The sequence below is a fragment of the Colossoma macropomum genome, unplaced genomic scaffold (assembly GCF_904425465.1).
Source record: "Colossoma macropomum unplaced genomic scaffold, Colossoma_macropomum, whole genome shotgun sequence".
Classification (NCBI taxonomy): domain Eukaryota; kingdom Metazoa; phylum Chordata; class Actinopteri; order Characiformes; family Serrasalmidae; genus Colossoma; species Colossoma macropomum.
In genome coordinates this window covers 37,542,035-37,564,218 of record NW_023494790.1, presented here as the reverse complement: position 1 = coordinate 37,564,218, position 22,184 = coordinate 37,542,035, and the positions used below count along the sequence as shown (strand labels likewise).

Genomic DNA, 22,184 nt, shown 5'->3' with positions numbered 1-22,184 from the left:
ACAGAAGGAATGCAAGAGTAGAGAAGGAAAAGGAGAGAGAGATTGAAATAAAAGAAAATTAAGAGAGAAAAAAGAAAGAAAGAGATAGGAGAAGGAAAAACAGATACAAAGAAAAAGATACAGATGGAAAGAGAGAGAAGGAATGCAAGAAGAGAACGTGAAAAAAGAAAAATGGAGAGAGAAGAAAAAAGGGAGAGTGAAGCGTTAAGAGAGATAAGGAAGGAAAGGGGGAAGAGAAAAGGGAGAGTGACACAAATATGGGGGAGAAAGAGAAAGAGAAAGATGGAGTGAAAGGAGAGAGAAAAGAGAGAGAGAGAAGGAATACAAGAAGAGAGAAAAATGGAAGAAGAGAGAGAGAAAGAGACAGAAAGAAAGAAAGGAGAAGGAGAAATATATATATACAAAGAAAAAGAGAGAAGAGAGTAGAGTAGAGAGAAAGAGAAAGAACTAAAGAAAGAACGACAGAAAGAGGTGAGAGTCAAATAGAAAAAGGTGGGAGAAAGAAAGGGAAAGAAAGAAAGAGAAAGAGAAAGAGGGAGAGAAAAGGAGAGAGATAGAGATAGAAAGGGAGAGAAAGAAGGAGAGCAATAGAAAGAGGGAGGTAGTCAAAAAGAGAAGGAGAGATAGAATGAGAGAAAGAAAAGGAGAGTGGAGAGAAGGATAAAGAAAGAGGGAAAGAAAATAGAAAGAATGAGAGAAAGAGAGAGAGAGAGAGAGCGAGAGAGAGAGAGACATGTACACAGTCACAATTAGGACAGTGGTCACTTAAAATTCAGCCTGGCTCGTGTCCAGTGTTTTAGGCTACTTTATATTCACGCTGTATAGTGACCCAGCTGAAATCAGGGGTCCACTGTTGATCTCATGTGGATTGATCACATGTCCAGTTTCAATGGAACGGAAAAAACAACTGTATTTCTATTACGGACGGCGGGAGGAGGAGGAGGACGAGGAGGAGGACGAGTGCCTTCACACCTTCACACCTTTAATAATCTCCCTCTGTTTCTCACATCTGACCTTATTGTGGTGGAACATTAACCAGCTGGAGAGGCTGCAGCAGCACCATAAAGTATTTACAGGTTTCATCAAATATTCAGTAACTTTATTAGCTCCTCGTGGACAGATATGAAAGTTACAGTCAGCAAACAACTAAACAGAAGACAAAGCAATCGACTATATTAGAAAAATTACGAGGGAGCGACCTCAGCTTTTAGGTGCTGCTGCTAAACCAAACCTTCAGCTCAGGCTGCCTGGTAGCATCGGTAGCACCTGTGCTAACACACAAAAAAGTTTAGACGTTTAGAAAAACGCAGAAAATTACATTTGGAACTTTTTACTATCGGCTTTACAAGATGTTCAATGTAAACATTTGAGAACGGATAAGATACGAATGCTGGCCAGTGTTGTCCCTTGGAGTGACAGAGGAAGTGGCGTTTACAGGTGGCTCTGATTGGCTCAGAACTGTGTCGATCTTTATTTTGCAAATGGTAAGTTGAACGATTCATGGTCCATTCACAGACAGGTTCTTTTTTTAGCAACTGTTGCTAGGCTACATGAGCTTTACAGAAAGCTCCAATAAAAATGCACACAATTTATATTCAATTTCTATTAGATTCCTTTACAGTGGTGGTGATAGGAACCAGGGGTCGCCATGACTACAACACAGATATAGACATTTTGTTTACTCTCCAGAACCACCAGTGAACCTACAAGAGTCTTCTGAGTTTATATGGAATGTTGATGATGGTAAAAGATATAATGTGAATGGAAAATGCATTTGAGGATGATCAAGTCATCAATGAGGAAAGATATGTCTGGTGTCTGAAGTTTGCTTCTTTAGTTTTGTGCTAGAGGCTAACATAGCTAACAAGTAATAGAAGCTTATATGCATCAATTAGCATCATGCTAACTGCATGCCTAAACGATCTTGCTGGAAAAACCTGCACAGAACCAACACATTGCAGCAAGTTCGAGCAATGTTTCTGACATGTTAGTTCTAGGTTGTGTGTTCTCTAGCATTTCTTGCACTGGGTTATTTTGCTAAGGACCCATCAGGAAAAAGATATGTTCCAAATTTATTTATAAAATATATTTTTGCAATGTTTGAAAATAGCCAAAAACATATTTGTTAAATATATATTGTAGAATGCATTTAATTACGGTTGTTATCAGATTTTTTTCAATTGTATGTAGTTTAAAAAGGCTACAGGTGCAACTAAACAGTACTGACTTCTGTGATCTGCATTGTACTTTACATTAACCATGTACATATGCAGTAAGACACACAATGCATTTCAAATAAACAAGATATCAAATCATAACTGCATTTTTTGCCTAGGTTTCATTGCTAATACTTAAGATTAGTAAACTCAAATGTAAATTAATTTCCAAAGTTATTCCAAACTGTAAAATGCATTAGACAGTATGTTGGCTATTTTCAAACATTTTCAAATGTATTTGATAAATACATTTACATACATTTATTTTTGTGTGGTACATTTCTATGTGTAATATTTCCCCATACATTTTAAAATACATTTGGTTAATATGGCAATATATTCTGAAATACATTTCAGTGTTTGGAATGTATTTTGACATGGATTGCAATGCATTTGAAATGTATTTCAAATATATAAAAATATATGTCCATACATATTTTTTTTTCTCATGGGGACTCTTATTGTGAAGGGCAGGGCTAAGTACCACCTAGGGGAAGTGTGTGTGAGAGTGTGTGAGCTGGTAAAGAGAGAGAGAAACGAAAGACGTGAGCTGAATTAGAGAGCGAACTGTTAGTGAGAGACTCTGCTTACGTACGGCGTGGCTGTGGCCGACAACAGCTGGAGAATAAAGCACCATGACTCATGCGAAAGCTGTGTCTGTTCTAATAGCGGTGAATGTTTCAATATGTTGTTTTGGATACTGGTACGCTGGTCAACCAGCATGACCATGCTGGATGACCAGTTAAACCAGCAACAGACCAGCACAAACCAGCATTTAGACCAGCATGGAATGAAAATACACACACTTTCCTCAAATCATGTGCAGATGTTCAGTAATCCCTAATGTGGTTTCTCACAGGGTATCACACACTAGTATCAATAAAATGGACCAAAGTGTGTCACACAGCTAAAAACAGTATTTGCTACTGTTTTAAAGCCTGAATGGACAAAAGTACAGACAAAATCCAGGCTAGCTGCTACTGTTTTTAGCTATAATGTACTTTAGTCCATGTTTATAGATAACAGTGAGTCATACAGAGTCAGAAACCACATAATCAAGACTATTAGAGACACTGAACACCTCCACATGCTTTGAAGTGAGTTTGTGATGATTTAGCCATGCAGTTAGCGCCATGCGAACTGGTTGGTCAGCTTCTACTGCTTGTCAGCTACATTAGCTCCCATAGCTAGAGAAGCACACACAGAACATGCCTTTGCTGATTGATTACATTTGGGGTAAAGGGGAAGCTGTGTAAATTAGACGTTTTTTTTTTTCTGGCTCTTACTGTTTTCGAACAGATCGAAGGTGGTGCTGCATTCGTTATGAGAACCATGAAAAAAATATCTATGGTAACCTGAACAACTCTCCCTAAGAATGTCCAGCTCTCCTGACGGCTGTAGCTTTAAAATAAACAGCTGTGGTCTCCCTGTAAATACCATTATATTGTGTTATGTCCAGTTTATTTTAGCCTTTTTTTCTGAGGTGACTGTTCCGAAGCTAAAGTCTGTTTGTCTGACCCATTTGTCCTTCATTCTTCTGTTGTATCGAAACCTTTCATCCCACCATGAGGGAGTGCACAGTGTAAAAGGAGGAATGGATGGAGTGAAGAGTAGAGTTTACTAAGTTTACTAAGGGGTCAATTCTACACGGCTCTCTTCAACGGGAACTTTAGTGCTCCTTTTGATGGAAACGCACACAAATTAGGCCCTGAGTGTGTCGGCCTGCACAGCAATGCAGCAATTAAGAGGGAAAGGCAGCGAAAGAAGAAACAAGGGTTGGAAGGGCGACCGAGAGAGATGGAGAGAGAGAGAGATGGGGAGGGAGAGCAAGTGAGAGAGTGGACAGAGGAAGATTTAAAGGCCTGAGAGAAACACAGGGTCCTCACAGAGAGGGGAAAAATGGAGCCCACTGTTGATCCCATTGAGGAAACTTAATGAACTGAATGAAAATGTGCATCGGTTCAAAATGAACTTGTTAATCTGCATGGAAAACGGAGGATTGTTGATGAAAGATTGTCGGGAGAGATTCTGAGTGTCTGATTATTTTTATGTTTATGAATCTGTTCTTAGAATTTTATATTCTATACTACAAATGTCAGTTCCAAAAATGTTGGGACAGTATGTGGAATACAAACACATTCAGAAAGCAGTGGTTTGTGAATCCACTTTCAGCCATATTTAAAAGAAAACTGTGCAACGATTTTAGGATCTTCACCCTCTACAATGCATGTTGTCTAAAGAATTCAGGGAATGCGTAAATGGCAAGGCCAAAAACTACAACTAAATGCCTGTAACCTTTGACCCCTCCAAAGGAATTGCATTAAAAACCAGCATGCTTCTGGTTTAACAGCATAGCTGCGTAATCTGACGGTGGAGATGCTGGACAGTCTCACACATTCAGAAGCACAACAAACGACAATGAAGGCCCTGTATGGTTGCGCAGTTTAAGACTTGCATAAAGAAAGAATGGCAAAAAATTCTGCTTTCAAAACTGGATCGACTTCAGTCCCCAACTTTTTTGGAAAGGGTTGCAGGCTTTAAACCCAGTTATGCAGTTTTCATGAAGATTCTGACTCACCAGTGTTCTCTCATGTGGGATTTGTTCTTAGGTAAGAACAGAATCTACACACACTCAAGAGCACAAAGGTGAGAACGGTTCTGTGCTTTAAGAACACGTCATGAATCTGACATAGACATTTTCTTAGGATCTTTCTCAACAACACATTTAAGAACAAACTTAGGAAGATATTGGAGAATAAAGCCCAAAATTCATAAGTTAAACATCAAATATCGTGCCATTTCAGTTCAGTTGAGCAGCGTGTCCAGGTAATTGAGGACTTCGTGTACACAGTGCTGTTGCTCATGTGAGTCAAGCATAGGATACGAATGAGTTTTCAGGTATTAAAACTATCACTTTTTTACACTTTACACCTTTTTTTGTTCACTTTTTGATCGTGCTGGCTGTTACCTGCTAGCTCTAAACATTCAAACCAGCACAATTGTGCTGTAGAGTTTGGTCTAAAAACATGGCATTTTGGAATTACATAAATTTATCACAGCAATCATATGACCTGAGTGCTAGCCACGTGCTAGCTTTCACCCTCCATGGGACGATGGAGGCAATGAGGCCAGATGCAAGTGCGAGTTGCTTCTATTTTAATCTAATTTAACAGAGTCCAGAAACTGAGTAGCCGAGGCACATAGAGCAATAATAGTATAGTAATATAATAGTATAATAATACAATAGAGCAGATAAGTCCATCACGAAAAACAGAGCACAACAAAACTAAACACAAAGGAAGACAAACTAAAGAACTCAAAGCCTGAAACAAGACCAAAGAGAACTAGGAACAGGGAACAAAGGGGTCACATCGACAATGCAAGACAAAGGGATGAGCAAACACAGGGATATAAATACACTGTGGGGAAACAGTAAACGCCTGGGACTAATCAGGGAGTGGAGCTACAGACAACAGACAGGTGGAACAGATGATAAAGAAGCAGGACCAAGGAGAAGACACAGGCCAAAACAATGACAAAAGTACATGGCAAGTGCAATTCCTTCCTTATTTACCTCTGTGTGGCATGCACCCACCCCCCGGGACCCGACGATGATGGCCACGGGAGCTGGTAGGACGGCGGGGCCCAAACACCCAGCAGCGACGAACCTCAGTGAAGATGGCAGGGAGAGAGTCGTGGAGGGCAAAAGCCCCCTGGTACGCAGTGAGGCTGCTTCACTACACCTCATGTTTGACCCAGGCGGCCGAGCTGCAAGCTGGGGGTGGTGACGGGGAGGCGGAGCGGCGAGCTCTCGTTCCCTCTCGGCTCGGGCACCTTTTAAAAGAGCAGAGAGAGAACAGAGCGACAGAGAGGGACAAGCAGCAGCAAGAAACGGAAGAGCTGAAAAGCTTGAGTAAGAGACTGGAAAGTCTAGCTGACTGAAGCCACTGAAAAGTGGCCAGCATAGTGTAGGTTTGAGTTTGTGTTTATTTGTGTGGGTGAAATAAAGATATGGCTGCTGCAACACTGAACCCTGCCTCCAACACACTGAGGGAGTCTCCGCGGCAGAAGAGGAGACCGTCAAGACCCTAGTCCACCTGCACCTGGCCGGCTGGCGGGAGCTGCAGGCTGTCTTCCAGGATGCTGAAAAGCACTGGAAGCAGCTTGAGAAGCAACAGGTGGAGACCCATCAGATGGTCAGGAGCCTGCTGGTGGAGCGGCAACCCTCGGTGTGCGTGGGGGCAGGAGCCCCTCTCTCACCACCCCTCAAGCCTCCAGTCCCAGCTCCAAGGAGGACTGGAGCCCTTCAACCCCCTCACCTTCTCTCCCTTCCATCCCTGCTCCAAGAGCGTTCGGAGCTCACCTGCCCTTCCCCTCCCGTCCCTGCTCCGTCCCCAAATTCATTTCAGACAATAAAGTGAATTAGGGAGGATTTTGACTGTATTCATACATTTTCAAACGTGTCTGATAAACACATTTACGTACATTTATTTTTGTATGGTACATTTTTAGGTATAATATTTTCCCATACATTTTAAAATAAATATATTTTGAAAGATTAATAGGGCAAAATATTGTAAAATACATTTTAGTGTTTGAAATTATATATACACACACAAATATATAGTCTTAGTCTGTTTAGAACAAATGGCACTCAGTTTGACATTTTGTTTCCCAACACAGCCTCCAAATACTTTTTAAATACTTTCTTAGGGAACTGTAAGTAGTGAAAATAGGTGTGGTCCATGGTAGTGGTTATATTTTTAAGCATAACCGTAACTGATCTTTCAACAGAACAAGAATTACTGGTCTTCCTGCTGTGACGGCAAAACAGATAACTCTAGAGACAGAACCCTCCATTAGCACAGACCAGACGACAGTGGGAGAGTGAAATCCTTTTCCTCTGTTACGGTCAAACTTAGCCATGGAGCTATCTCTCATCTCACTATACTTCACCATCTTACTGCTGTCTGCTGAAGGTAAGCTGACTGATGTTTGTGTATATGCAGTAGACCTAATGACAATACATATGGATAGACTGTATAATGCAAGATGGCTTTCGGTTTCACTTTTTCTGTTTGAGAGACATTTTGCCTTCTATTTCTTTTGATGCCACAAAAATTCCAGAATGGGATCATCATTTGTCAGACACTGACCTAAAGGCCCTGAGTCTGATGTTAAAGGAGAATTCCACTGATCTTTCAAAATTTCTGCATAATGAAAATGAAATGGTTCAGATTTAACCCCTTACCAAGCCATGGGCTGGCCAGGAGGCCCAAAGCATTACTACACACTTCTATAACAGAAGAATGGCTCTATTAGTTTGCACCGAAGTCCCTGTAGTTACTGAATAATAAACCTTTGTATGTAATAATCCTGGATTGTTAAGGGGTTAAACAAAGTCATTCAGAGGGCCGTATTAGAGAAACTTCTCAACTCTGAAATCTGTTTAGTCTCCATGACGACTTCAGTACAGACTGAATTTCGGACAGTAGTTATTCCAGAATAACAGTTCCTAACTTCATAATCTCATCATGAACTCCAGATAAGAAAACAGCATCACACAAACATCCTAACTAGACTAAACCTCCTAAATCCTGTCCTAACTTTAGGATGAACCCCAACAGGGTCCGAACTTCTGTTTAAGGTCCGTTTCTATGGTTTTTAGGCAGCTGAGTCAGCAGCATAGTTCACTACCAGCATAAAGAGCTCCATTTATTTCTACTGTAAAACGCTGCTTTCACTGTGAGATGATTTTCTTTTCTAACTCTGCGTTTTAAAGATCTCAGACGCTGCAGACTCGATCTCCACCGCCCCTCTGATCACCTTCGTGTGTTAATGTTGATGATGAAATATTACAGTGATGGTGGTGAATAATGAGGAGACGGAGCTGAACGTGGGTCTGTTTATTAGGAGGAGTAACGTTAGCGCGCTCGGCTAAAGCGTTTGGGGAAATGGAGACTGAAACTGGGGAGCGGCGACGCTCTGATAAACAGCAGGGGGCGCTCTGACAGTATTCACAACTTACAGTTCATCACACTTTAGTTCAGTTTGACCTTTTTTACATCAGTAACGGTGGCTGTCTGGCTAACTAACTCACATGTTTAACATATTTTTGATGATGTGTTTATGTTTCAGCTGTGTGTGTTGGGTCGATTGCTAGGTAACAGACATGACAGCTGATCGTCGACTTTGATCGAGTACTTTAAGATTTACCAACTTAAAATAAGATGCTGTAAGATAAGATAAGATTCCTGAATTTAGATAAGATTTGCTTCTGTAACACGAATTTGTGAAAAATCTCGTCTTGACCTTCTAAACCTAACTTAAGACTAAAGACAGTATGTTTCTGAAATACGGCTGCAGACGTCCACCTCTAAAAGCTCCCTCACAGAAAGTTATTGCATATATGAATACACTGCCTGATGTCTGAGACACTGATTTATGATAGTTGTGAGAACATTTTGGCCCTCGCACACATGGTGGAGGGATACATGTAGGAGGCAAAATAGTCCCAAATAGTTTTCAGATGTTCCACTATTTCCCATCATCAACATCCCATATAAACTCAGAAGACTCGTGTAGGTTCACTGGTGGTTCTGGATAGTAAATAAAATGTCTATATTTGTGTTGTAGTCATGGTGACCCCTGGTTCCTATCACCACCACTGTAAAGACATCTGAACCATTTCACACCAAACCACTCTGAATCTCTCTGTTTACATCTCAAACACTCAGTCATGCAGAAATTTTGAAAAATGTGTGGAATTCCCCTTTGAATACCTTTAGTCAAGTCACGTCAACCTTTACATTGTTTAGTTGGTAAATCTCTTCTACTGTAACTCTATGGAGGAGTATGGTTGGAGGGCCAGAAGATGGAGGTGCTGATTTACAGGCTTATATTTAATTGAGTACTAATTATGATCAATACTTTTCATAACCAATCTTTGTTTTTCTCCTACAGACTCAAATGCACAGACTACGAACAGTAAGATCTCAGATTTGTTTCAGTTCTGATTCGACTCAGTTAGTCTGATTCCACAGAGTCTCTAGAGAAAGAAATCTGATCCTCAATCTGATAACAGTAAAAAGCCTCTGTATGAAGGTATTTAACATTTTGTTTGTTTGACCAATTTGACAACAAAAATGTTCAACACAATCCCAAATTAAAAAAACACACACGTTAATTTGTGCACTTTTGAAGCCCACCCTCAGCCCACCCCTGCCAGGGAGAAAAACATACAATTGCGTCTTTTATTCTCCATTTTTGGTTTCTGGAAGAAAAATTCTCAAAATAATGACTTCTTGCCTTAAAGTTTGAACATCTATCTTTAAATAATGACTAATTTTCTCAGAATTTTGACTTAGTATCTTAACAAACTATGACAAATGACGGATTAATGACTTTTCTCTGAATTTTTACTTTGAATCTGAAAATAATGAATTTTATGTTTTCAGATCTCAAAATTTTAACTTACTATCTGGAAATAACTAATTTTCTCAACAATTTGACTTAGTACCTCAAAATAATAACTCGCTATTTTGAAATAACTTATTTTCTCAAAATGTATACATAGTATCTCAAAATAATGAATTATTTCTCAAACTTTTGACTGACTACCTCAAAAGTTTAAAAGTTTAAAGTATCTGGATATAATAACTAATTTTCTCAACATTTTGACTTAATATCTCAAAATAAAAACTGGCTATGTTGAAATAACTAGTGTCTTTCATTCATTACTTATTTTCACAAAATTTTTACTTAGTATCTCAAAACAAAGATTTTTTTTTAATTTTTACTTATTAGCTCAAAATTTTTACTTATTATCTGGAAATAATAACTAATTTTCTCATCATTTTGACTTACTGTCTCAAAATAATAACTCGCTATGTTGAAATAACTTATTTTCTCAAAATTTACATCTAGTGTCTTAAAATCATTACCTATTTTCTCAAAATTATTACTTAGTATCTAAAATAATGAAAATTTTCTCAAATTTCTGACTTACTATCTCAACATTTTAACCAACCTAAACTAATTTTCTCAACATTTTTACTTAGTATCTCAAAATAATAACTAATTATGTTAAAATAGCTTATTTTCTCAAAATATATTTTTAGTGTCTTTAAATAATTATTTATTTTCTCAAAATTTTTACTTAGTATCTCAAAATAATGACTGGTTTTCTCCAAATTTTGGTTTAGTATCTCAAAATAATGACTTGCAATAATTACTTATTTTCTCCTAATTTTGTCCTAGTATTTTAAAATGACTGTTAAAAAACTCTTTACTTTCTTGCAATTTATCATTAAGTCATTATTTTGACATTGTAAGTCATTATTTTAAGATACTAAGTCAAAATCATGACATACTGTGGCCAGAAAAAGAGAAGAAGTAAAAAATTCTCTATCTTGTGAGAACGGGCTTCCTCAGTGCACAGCTGGATCTGAGGGAACACAGTTGGACCATGAAGTGAATATAAACTCAGGTAGATTATAAAAATTATGGATGTATTTATAGACACTATAACTGTAGTTCTACAGCAATGATAGTTGTGGACTGTGGTAACTTCTCACTGATCTATGTCCCCCCCGTGTCTCTCAGACTGTGGGGTTGCCCCTCTGAACACCCGTGTTGTAGGAGGTGCTGATGCTCCAGTGGGGAACTGGCCCTGGCAGGTCAGCATCCACTACTCAGGCAGACACATCTGTGGAGGAACGCTCATCCACCAAGACTGGGTCCTCACCGCCGCTCACTGCATTTTATCGTGAGTGTAGGCCGGTTCTTTAATTACACTCTGAGCAAAAAGGGTTCTACATGCCAGTAGTTCTCAAATGATGGACCCCAGGCGGTCCACATATTTGCTTGATCCAAACCTCCGGACCATTCAGGGGGCCCTGAGGAACGGTTTGAGAACCACTCCTATGTACTACCAAAAAAGTTCCGTGATGTGTAATAACAGTGGGTGCTATATAGAACCAGTTGTAAAAAGGTTCTTTTACATAAATAACCAGTTGTCCATCAAAGGGATGATCCATTTTCTGATCTTCAAAGAGGCGTTTAAGCATTCCAATGGTTCTTTGAGTTGACATTACATGGCCAAAAGAATGTGGACACTCATCATACATCCAAACATCATATTCACATGTATGAGTTATTTTGAACATATTATGAGAAGAGCTAGTTCATAGGAAATTATGACAGTTATGCTTGGAAGAGGATGGAGTAATCAGAGGAATCATCAATGAGCCACTAAGATGCCTGAAGACCCAAACACAAGACAGGAAATTCTGGAGGAACACCAATCCAGATGGTCTCCAGGAGTCAAAGCTGACTTGATGGCACAAACAAACAAACATACAAACAAATATATTTCTACATATGGAATTTCAGGGCTAAGTCATCACATACAGTACTATTTTGAACAAAAATATTTTGCACATATTTTGCATGTAAAGCAATACATGCATGTGCGTGCATATTGCTGATGTTGGAACAAAACCTCCATTTTTATCGTTTTTCAGTTTTTGGAATAATTTAAAAATACCTGCTGCTCTTTACATTTTATGTAAATTTTATGATGAATGGAGCAAAAGAAATGAAAATTGCTTGGGAAAAAGTCTGGTTCCACTGACTTACAATAAAAGTGAAGTTTGTTTTTTCCTTATCCTGTAAAGTTACCATTTTGGAGATACAAGGTTTTTTCTTACAGCAGCGATTCAGCTTGTCATTAGCTGATAATGATGTTTAAACATAGTGTTGTTAGTTCAGTGGAGAAACACTGGACAGGCTCTCCTATGTTAGCCTGCTGTGGCAATTCCAGGTATTCTGACTGCACTGAGTTTATGTGTTCAGTAACATTTGCCCTGAGTTAGTTTTAAATGTGTTATAGCTTTTTAATGCATTCATAAAACTAGCATTTTCAAAGAATACGTCCTTCTTCTGTTCCTCCGTTTCACTGAAGATTGTGTAAGACCTGCCCAAAGAGCAGGTCTTTTGAAGTGCTCTCAGCCTCACATCCGCTGAAGGGACTGTCAAACTCAAACTAATTTAAAGCTTCCTGATTAGACGCTGACTGGATTAGATCATTTAAAGGAACGTTTCCAGTGTTTTTCAACCTGGTCTCAATCTGCTGCTCTGTATTGTGCTGTTGATTCCTGTGGACAATGAGTGAAGTGTTTCACTGAACATTAAAAGGAGCGAGAAAAATGCTAAAACACACTTATGATTTAAGCTAATAGGAATATTTCAGTGAAGGTTTATTTGAAATGCATTTCAGGAATTCAGCAGTCAAAGGAATGAATTTGGCTGCAAACTGTATAAACAAAGATGGGACTAGTTTCTCAGAGGGCCGAATTACATTAGTGGTGTGGATACCAGAAAACAACAGGTAAAAACTGAAAGTAACTGGAACTACTTTTCACTGTGTAGCTCCTGTGTTTGAAAGTTAAAACAAAAACTTGGGCATCGCTTTGGTGTCCCACATGGTTGCTAAGGTGTTGCTAGGCATTGCTATGGTGTCCCATATGGTCACTAAGGTGTTGCTAGGCCATTGCTATGGTGTCCCATGTGGTCACTAAGGTGTTGCTAGGCCATTGCTATGGTGTCCCCTGTGATTGCTAAGGTGTTACTAGGGCATTGCTATGGTGTCCCATGTGATCGTTAAGGTGTCCCATGTGGTCGCTAAGGTGTTGCTAGGCATTGCTATGGTGTCCCATGTAGTCGCTAATGTGTTGCTAGGCCATTGCTATGGTGTCCCATGTGGTCACTAAGGTGTTGGTAGGCCATTGCTATGGTGTCCCATGTGGTCGCTAAGGTGTTGCTAGGCCATTGCTATGGTGTCCCATGTGGTCGCTAAGGTGTTGCTAGGCCATTGCTATGGTGTCCCATGTGGTCGCTAAGGTGTTGCTAGGCCATTGCTATGGTCTCCCAGGTGGTTGCTAAGATGTCACAGTTGTTATGGTATCCGTGATCGCTGCTAATATGTAAGTATATATTTGCTAGCATGTATGTGAGTCTGTATGTAATGTCTACACTATTCCCATATCAGCTCTATGATTGTGGTTCCAAGTTTCGTGGCTCTAGCTTGAAAACTGTGACCCAGAATAATAAATGAAGAACAGTAAGTTGGCTTTGACAAGCCATACATCAATAAATCAAGTGGTCTTCACTGTCTTTCCTCGGTATAACTTGTATACACTGGAACAGAATGTAATAAGACATTCACGCAGTCTGTCCCATTCTAAGGCCTGCACTGTTAGAGTGGAATGGCTGGAGTTTCAAATATTGACAATTATATTGTCACATATTTTTAATGGTTATTCACAGAATTCAGCAACTGCCCACTGGCTTATAAGTAAGTTTCGAGTCAATGGGTTTTCTGGTCTTTTTTAACTACAGCACATCAAATAAATCGATGGTACAATAAAAACATGAGCAGATCGGTTAAAAAACAGTGGAATATTCTTTTAACACAGGAGATTTGACTGTGTCCTGTCCTTCACATCAGCACAGATACGAGCAAGTGGACGCTGTACCTGGGAAGGCAGCATCAGAGCGGATCAAACCCCAATGAAGTGAGCTGGAGCATCCAGGCCATTATCATCCACCCCAACTACAACAACACCCTGTACGACAACGATGTCACTCTGATGAGGCTGAGCGTGTCAGTCACCTTAACAGACTACATCCGGCCCATCTGCCTGGCGGCTAATTCCAGCACCTTCTACAACGCCACCTCCTGTTGGGCCACAGGCTGGGGCAACATCGGCAAGGGTGGTAAGATTGAAAAAAGGGGAAGAACCGAAATTTACTATGGCGATGATGTTACTCTAGCTATTCTATTGACAGTGCATTTCTGTGGAGATTAGAAAACCGAACACCTGGACTTTAAAGCAGGTGTTCTCAAACTTTTCCACCTCAAGGCCTACTTATCACTAGAAAGCATGAAAGACCACAAGCAAACAAAACTCTACTTATTTTGCTCAAAAAAGTAATTTTTGGGAAAATTTCAGTACAGTTGAAACTGCTGCAATACATATCACAAATTAGTGAACATACAATATCAATAGATTAGGCTAACATGTCGCTGCTGTCGGAACAAAACCTTGTATCTACAAAATGGTAACTTTACAGGAGAAGGAAAAAACATAACCTACTTTTAATGTAAGTCAATGGAACCAGAATTTTTACCAAGTAATTTTGGGCCATTTCTTTTGGTCCATTCATCATGAAATTTACACACAATATAAAGGGCAACAGGCATTTTCAAATTGTGTCAAAAACCGAAAAACAACAAAAACGGAGATACGAGATTTTGTTCCGACAGCAGTGATAAGGTTGCTTTATATCAGAAATCAGAATAGTGAGAAGTGAGGTAGAATGTCAGGGGGAGTGTGTATTCGTTTTTGCAGAACTTGTATTAACATTGTTTACAGTTTGAAAACAGGTTAAATTTCTTTCTTTATTGTTAAGTCAATTATTTTTTCATTGATTTTTAAGACAAAGTGCCATCATCAGCCCACTATGGACCACCAAAGGGTGCTTTGAGAAACACCGCTTCACAGTATTCACTCGATAGAAGGGCTGTCTGAATACTTTTGCACAGATCGTGTAACTCGAATAATCCTCTTGTACCAATTCAGTGCGACCCAGGGGTCGCCATGACCACAACACTAATATAGACATTTTATTTACTATCCAAAACCACCAGTGAACCTACAGGAGTCTTCTGAGTTTATATGGAATGTTGATGATGGGAAATAGTAAAATTCTGAAATAATAAGTTTTCTTTAGGGACTATTTTTTCACAACACCCTGCATGTATCCCTCCACCATGAATGTGTATGTATAATAAATAAATAAATAAATAAATAAACACACACACACACACACACACACACACACACACACATATATATATATATGTATATATATATACATATATATATATATATATATATATATATATATATACATGTATGTGTATTTATACACATTTGTTTATACATTGTGTGTATGTTTTAGACCAAAACCTTATTTTAAAACAATCATAAAACAATATCTCAGACATCAAGCTATGTATTCATAGCCATTTATGTGGGAGCTGTGAGACATTACACTTTTCAGACGTCTGGTTCCTATCACCACCACTGTGAACAATTCTGACTCTGTAAGTTTATCTAGAACGGGGCGTTTCACACCAAACCACTCTGAATGACTCTGTTTACAGTTGAACCACTTAATTAGGCAGACATTGTCAAAGATTGGTGGAGTTCCCCTTTAAGACTGGAGTCCGTAGCCATAACAGCAACTGAACAATGCACAGTACGTCTCTCCACTAAACGATCGTCTTGTTATCTCAATAGAAACAAACACTGTAAATAAAAGTGGTGTGGCTTCAAATGACAGACTTGTTTATGTGGGTGTTTGATGAGGGTCTTTGGACAACAACTGTCCTGTTCACAGGTGTCAGAAACTAAAATTTTCCATTTTCTCTCATTTATACACCTGACTCTCTCACCCACTGACTGACCCACTCACTCCGTCTTTCTGCCAGTTTCTTTACCGGCTCCTCAAACTCTTCAGGAGGTCGAGATCCCAGTCATGGGCAGCAGACAGTGTACGTGTGTGTACAAGCCAGTAGAGGACACTGTTATCACAGCTCAGATGGTTTGTGCTGGGACAAATGGCAAAGGAATTTGTCAGGTACGTTTCAACCAGGCAGATCACAGAGAAACTGCGAATAATCTTAACAGTCTGGACGAAATAAACACCATCAGTGAACCCTAACAAAAAGTCACATGAACTTCACATGTGGTTTTTGCACAGCTGTGCTAAAAATGTGTTATCACATGTGAAAATGTGTTGAGATATAAAAAAAACATGAGAACGTGTTTTTTTGCACACTTCACATGTGAAATATATGTGACTTTTCGCTAAGGGAGCATTCAGAGCGGTTTGATGTGAAATAATGAGTTGTAGAGAAAAGTTCTGAGTCAGAATTGTTCACAGTGGTGGTGATAGGAACCAGACGTCTAAATAAAATGTCTATATTTGTGTTGTACACATCGTGACCGCTGGTTCCTGTCGCCACCACTGTAAAGAAATCTACTGTAGAGTTCTCTACCATAAACGATTTCAAATTAAACTGCACTGAATGACTCTGTTCACTTTTCAACTGTTGAATTATACAGAAACTTTGAAAAGTTGGTGGAATTCCCCTTTAAGAGAGGACTTGTCAATGTAAATGTATCAAAGCACCAAAAGTTTTAGCATGAAAATAAATGCTAATTAATTAAACAGTATAAAATAAAATGATTTTTACAATTTAGAAATACTAAAATACCCTTTAATGAGTGGATAAGATCAATAACTAACATTTTTCAAATGACTGATAAACATCCACTGTGAATGAAAGGTGTTATTTGAATAGAAGAGGTCAGCCATAAAATACTCACCATATCCTCACTGAATCACACATCACCTCCCTGGACAACTAGATGACAGCACTGCAAACTGTTCTCAGATGGAGTGATGCTAAAAGGCTTATGGTGCTAAAAGGCCTATGGTGCTAAAAGGCATATGGTTCTAACAGGCCTATAGTGCTAACAGGCCTATAGTGCTAAGAGGGCTATGGTTCTATCAGGGCTATAGTGCTAACAGGGCTATAGTTCTATCAGGGTATGGTTCTAACAGGGCTATAATGCTAACAGGGCTATAGTTCTATCAGGGTATGGTTCTAACAGGGCTATAATGCTAACAGGGCTATAGTTCTATCAGGGTATGGTTCTAACAGGGCTATAATGCTAACAGGGCTATAGTTCTATCAGGGTATGGTTCTAACAGGGCCTATAGTGCTAACAGGGCTATAGTTCTATCAGGGTATGGTGCTAACAGGCCTATAGTGCTAAGAGGGCTATGGTTCTATCAGGGTATGGTTCTAACAGGCCTATAGTGCTAAGAGGGCTATAGTTCTATCAGGGCTATAGTGCTAACAGGGCTATAGTTCTAACAGGGTATGGTTCTAACAGACCTATAATGCTAACAGGGCTATGGTTCTATCAGGGTATGGTTCTAACAGACCTATAATGCTAACAGGGCTATGGTTCTATCAGGGTATGGTTCTAACAGGGCTATAATGCTAACAGGGCTATAGTTCTATCAGGGTATGGTTCTAACAGGCCTATAGTGCTAACAGGGCTATAGTTCTATCAGGGTATGGTTCTAACAGGCCTATAGTGCTAAGAGGGCTATAGTTCTATCAGGGTATGGTTCTAACAGACCTATAATGCTAACAGGGCTATGGTTCTATCAGGGTATGGTTCTAACAGGGCTATAATGCTAACAGGGCTATGGTTCTATCAGGGTATGGTTCTAACAGGGCTATAATGCTAACAGGGCTATAGTTCTATCAGGGTATGGTTCTAACAGGCATATAGTGCTAAGAGGGCTATGGTTCTATCAGGGTATGGTTCTAACAGGCCTACAGTGCTAACAGGGCTATAGTTCTATCAGGGTATGGTTCTAACAGACCTATAATGCTAACAGGGCTATAGTTCTATCAGAGTATGGTTCTAACAGGCCTATAGTGCTAACAGGGCTATAGTTCTATCAGGGTATGGTGCTAACAGGCCTATAGTGCTAAGAGGGCTATGGTTCTATCAGGGTATGGTTCTAACAGGCCTATAGTGCTAAGAGGGCTATAGTTCTATCAGGGCTATAGTGCTAACAGGGCTATAGTTCTAACAGGGTATGGTTCTAACAGACCTATAATGCTAACAGGGCTATGGTTCTATCAGGGTATGGTTCTAACAGGCCTATAGTGCTAAGAGGGCTATGGTTCTATCAGGGCTATAGTGCTAACAGGGCTATAGTTCTATCAGGGTATGGTTCTAACAGGGCTATAATGCTAACAGGGCTATAGTTCTATCAGGGTATGGTTCTAACAGGGCTATAATGCTAACAGGGCTATAGTTCTATCAGGGTATGGTTCTAACAGGCCTATAGTGCTAACAGGGCTATAGTTCTATCAGGGTATGGTGCTAACAGGCCTATAGTGCTAAGAGGGCTATGGTTCTATCAGGGTATGGTTCTAACAGGCCTATAGTGCTAAGAGGGCTATAGTTCTATCAGGGCTATAGTGCTAACAGGGCTATAGTTCTATCAGAGTATGGTTCTAACAGACCTATAATGCTAACAGGGCTATGGTTCTATCAGGGTATGGTTCTAACAGACCTATAATGCTAACAGGGCTATGGTTCTATCAGGGTATGGTTCTAACAGGGCTATAATGCTAACAGGGCTATAGTTCTATCAGGGTATGGTTCTAACAGGCCTATAGTGCTAACAGGGCTATAGTTCTATCAGGGTATGGTTCTAACAGGCCTATAGTGCTAAGAGGGCTATAGTTCTATCAGGGTATGGTTCTAACAGACCTATAATGCTAACAGGGCTATGGTTCTATCAGGGTATGGTTCTAACAGGGCTATAATGCTAACAGGGCTATGGTTCTATCAGGGTATGGTTCTAACAGGGCTATAATGCTAACAGGGCTATAGTTCTATCAGGGTATGGTTCTAACAGGCATATAGTGCTAAGAGGGCTATGGTTCTATCAGGGTATGGTTCTAACAGGCCTACAGTGCTAACAGGGCTATAGTTCTATCAGGGTATGGTTCTAACAGACCTATAATGCTAACAGGGCTATAGTTCTATCAGAGTATGGTTCTAACAGGCCTATAGTGCTAACAGGGCTATAGTTCTATCAGGGTATGGTGCTAACAGGCCTATAGTGCTAAGAGGGCTATGGTTCTATCAGGGTATGGTTCTAACAGGCCTATAGTGCTAAGAGGGCTATAGTTCTATCAGGGCTATAGTGCTAACAGGGCTATAGTTCTAACAGGGTATGGTTCTAACAGACCTATAATGCTAACAGGGCTATGGTTCTATCAGGGTATGGTTCTAACAGGGCTATAATGCTAACAGGGCTATAGTTCTATCAGGGTATGGTTCTAACAGGGCTATAGTGCTAAGAGGGCTATAGTTCTATCAGGGCTATAGTGCTAACAGGGCTATAGTTCTAACAGGGTATGGTTCTAACAGACCTATAATGCTAACAGGGCTATGGTTCTATCAGGGTATGGTTCTAACAGGGCTATAATGCTAACAGGGCTATAGTTCTATCAGGGTATGGTTCTAACAGGGCTATAATGCTAACAGGGCTATAGTTCTATCAGGGTATGGTGCTAACAGGCCTATAGTGCTAAGAGGGCTATAGTTCTATCAGGGTATGGTTCTAACAGACCTATAATGCTAACAGGGCTATGGTTCTATCAGGGTATGGTTCTAACAGGGCTATAATGCTAACAGGGCTATAGTTCTATCAGGGTATGGTTCTAACAGGGCTATAATGCTAACAGGGCTATGGTTCTATCAGGGTATGGTTCTAACAGGGCTATAATGCTAACAGGGCTATAGTTCTATCAGGGTATGGTTCTAACAGGGCTATAATGCTAACAGGGCTATAGTTCTATCAGGGTATGGTTCTAACAGGCATATAGTGCTAAGAGGGCTATGGTTCTATCAGGGTATGGTTCTAACAGGCCTACAGTGCTAACAGGGCTATAGTTCTATCAGGGTATGGTTCTAACAGACCTATAATGCTAACAGGGCTATAGTTCTATCAGGGTATGGTTCTAACAGGCCTATAGTGCTAACAGGGCTATAGTTCTATCAGGGTATGGTTCTAACAGGCCTATAGTGCTAACAGGGCTATAGTTCTATCAGGGTATGGTGCTAACAGGCCTATTGTGCTAAGAGGGCTATGGTTCTATCAGGGTATGGTTCTAACAGGCCTATGGTGCTAAGAGGGCTATAGTTCTATCAGGGCTATAGTGCTAACAGGGCTATAGTTCTAACAGGGTATGGTTCTAACAGGGCTATAATGCTAACAGGGCTATGGTTCTATCAGGGTATGGTTCTAACAGGCCTATAGTGCTAAGAGGGCTATAGTTCTATCAGGGCTATAGTGCTAACAGGGCTATAGTTCTAACAGGGTATGGTTCTAACAGACCTATAATGCTAACAGGGCTATGGTTCTATCAGGGTATGGTTCTAACAGGGCTATAATGCTAACAGGGCTATAGTTCTATCAGGGTATGGTTCTAACAGGGCTATAGTTCTATCAGGGTATGGTTCTAACAGGGCTATAGTGCTAACAGGGCTATAGTTCTATCAGGGTGTGTCACTTCCGAGTTAAGGCAAATTCAGCATTAGTCTGTCCTGTTTTCAAACCTAGCGCTTTGTGCTTCCTTCAGGAAGTAAACACCCGTGTTATGTACGGCACAGATATAAAGATCGGAAGGGTGGATGGGAAGTCAGTGAGAGGAAAAAATGGAATTCAGGTCTGATTTCATCACTCATTCTCCCTATTTCACCTCTCTCTGTGTGCAGGGGGATTCTGGAGGGCCGCTGCAGTGTAAGCAGGGTTCCGTTTGGGTCCAGGCGGGTATAACCAGTTTCGGAGTTCCCTGTGCAGTAGGATTTCCAGAGGTTTTTGCCCGTGTGTCCGAGTTCCAAACCTGGATCACACAGAACACCGCCGGATCCAGCGTCGGCTTTGTGACCTTCTCGTCCACCGGCACCGACACAGACAGCAGCTATGTTTGCCCTAATACTACAGCGAGCTCAGCCGCTGCCACGCCCAAGGCCTCCTTGTTCTCCAGCCTCCTTGTCCTCCTCTCCAGCCTCATTCCATCTGCATTTCTCACACTCACCTTCTCAGGGGTCCACTGACCCATTTCTGCTCTTCTCAGCGTGGTCAGACATGACCAATAGTGATATCACTTAGCCTAGTTAGCACCACTGTTAGCTTGTCTGGTTAAAGGGCCCATGTTCTACACGTTTCTTATATTTTTATCCTTCCCTCTAATGTCCTCTCATAACATTTGTTTGGTTTTTATGAACCAAAAAACAGTTGCAATTTATTTTACATGATCTTTTCCCAACCGTTCTTTATCCCTTAGAATTAGACAGACTTACTGTAACTTTAAGACTCAGATAGGTAAATGACATTTGTTCTGATTGGCAGCCCTGTATTGTGCTTCACTGTAAAAGCAGTCTGGCCTGAAACTCTCCTTATAATTTCAACTTGAATGAAGGGATTTACACCGATCAGGTATAACATTATGACCTCCTAGTTTCTACACTCATTGTCCATTTTATCAGCTCCACTTACTATATAGGTGCACTTTGTAGTTCTACAGTTACAGACTGTAGTCCATCTGTTTCTCTGATACTTTGTTAGCCCCCTTTTACCCTGTTCTTCAGTGGTCAGGACCCCCATGGACCCTCACAGAGCAGGTACTATTTGGGTGGTGGATCATTCTCAGCACTGCAGTAACACTGACATGGTGGTGGTGTGTTAGTGTGTGTTGTGCTGGTGCGAGTGGATCAGACACAGCAGTGCTGCTGGAGTTTTTAAGCACTGTGTCCACTCACTGTCCACTCTATTAGACACCCCTACCTTGTCAGTCCACCTTGTAGATGTAAAGTCAGAGACGATAGCTCATCTGCTGCTGCACAGTTTGTGTTGGTCATCCTCTAGTCCTTCATCAGTGGTCACAGGACGCTGCCCACAGGATGCTGCTGGCTGGATATTTTTGGTTGGTGGACTATTCTCAGTCCAGCAGTGACACTGAGGTGTTTAAAAACTCCAGCAGCACTGCTGTGTCTGATCCACTCAGACCAGCACAACACACACTAACACACCACCGCCACGTCAGTGTTACTGCAGTGCTGAGAATGATCCACCACCCGAATAGTACCTGCTCTGTGAGGGTCCATGGGGGTCCTGACCACTAAAGAACAGGGTAAAAGCGGGCTAACAAAGTATCAGAGAAACAGATGGGCTACAGTCTGTAACTGTAGAACTACAAGTGCACCTATATAGTAAGTGGAGCTGATAAAA

At 40.5% G+C, this 22,184-nt stretch overlaps 1 protein-coding gene across 3 annotated transcripts; it reads left to right on the top strand.

The window, feature by feature from the left end:
- Nucleotides 1–650: 650 nt before the first annotated feature.
- On the top strand, nt 651–21,415 carry zgc:123217 (uncharacterized protein LOC641414 homolog). 3 transcript variants are annotated; one of them, XM_036573299.1, is made up of 7 exons: nt 651–1,484; nt 7,011–7,195; nt 9,180–9,203; nt 10,821–10,983; nt 13,731–13,994; nt 15,775–15,923; nt 20,669–21,415. In XM_036573299.1, exons 4-7 carry the CDS (start codon nt 10,866–10,868, stop codon nt 21,008–21,010), a joined length of 873 nt encoding a protein of 290 aa, XP_036429192.1. In that variant the 5' UTR covers nt 651–1,484; nt 7,011–7,195; nt 9,180–9,203; nt 10,821–10,865; the 3' UTR covers nt 21,011–21,415. The 3 variants fall into 3 exon arrangements, with proteins under 3 accessions (XP_036429192.1, XP_036429191.1, XP_036429194.1); XM_036573298.1 differs by having other exon boundaries at nt 13,726–13,994; XM_036573301.1 differs by lacking the exons at nt 651–1,484; nt 7,011–7,195; nt 9,180–9,203 and adding an exon at nt 10,582–10,704.
- Nucleotides 21,416–22,184: the final 769 nt, after the last annotated feature.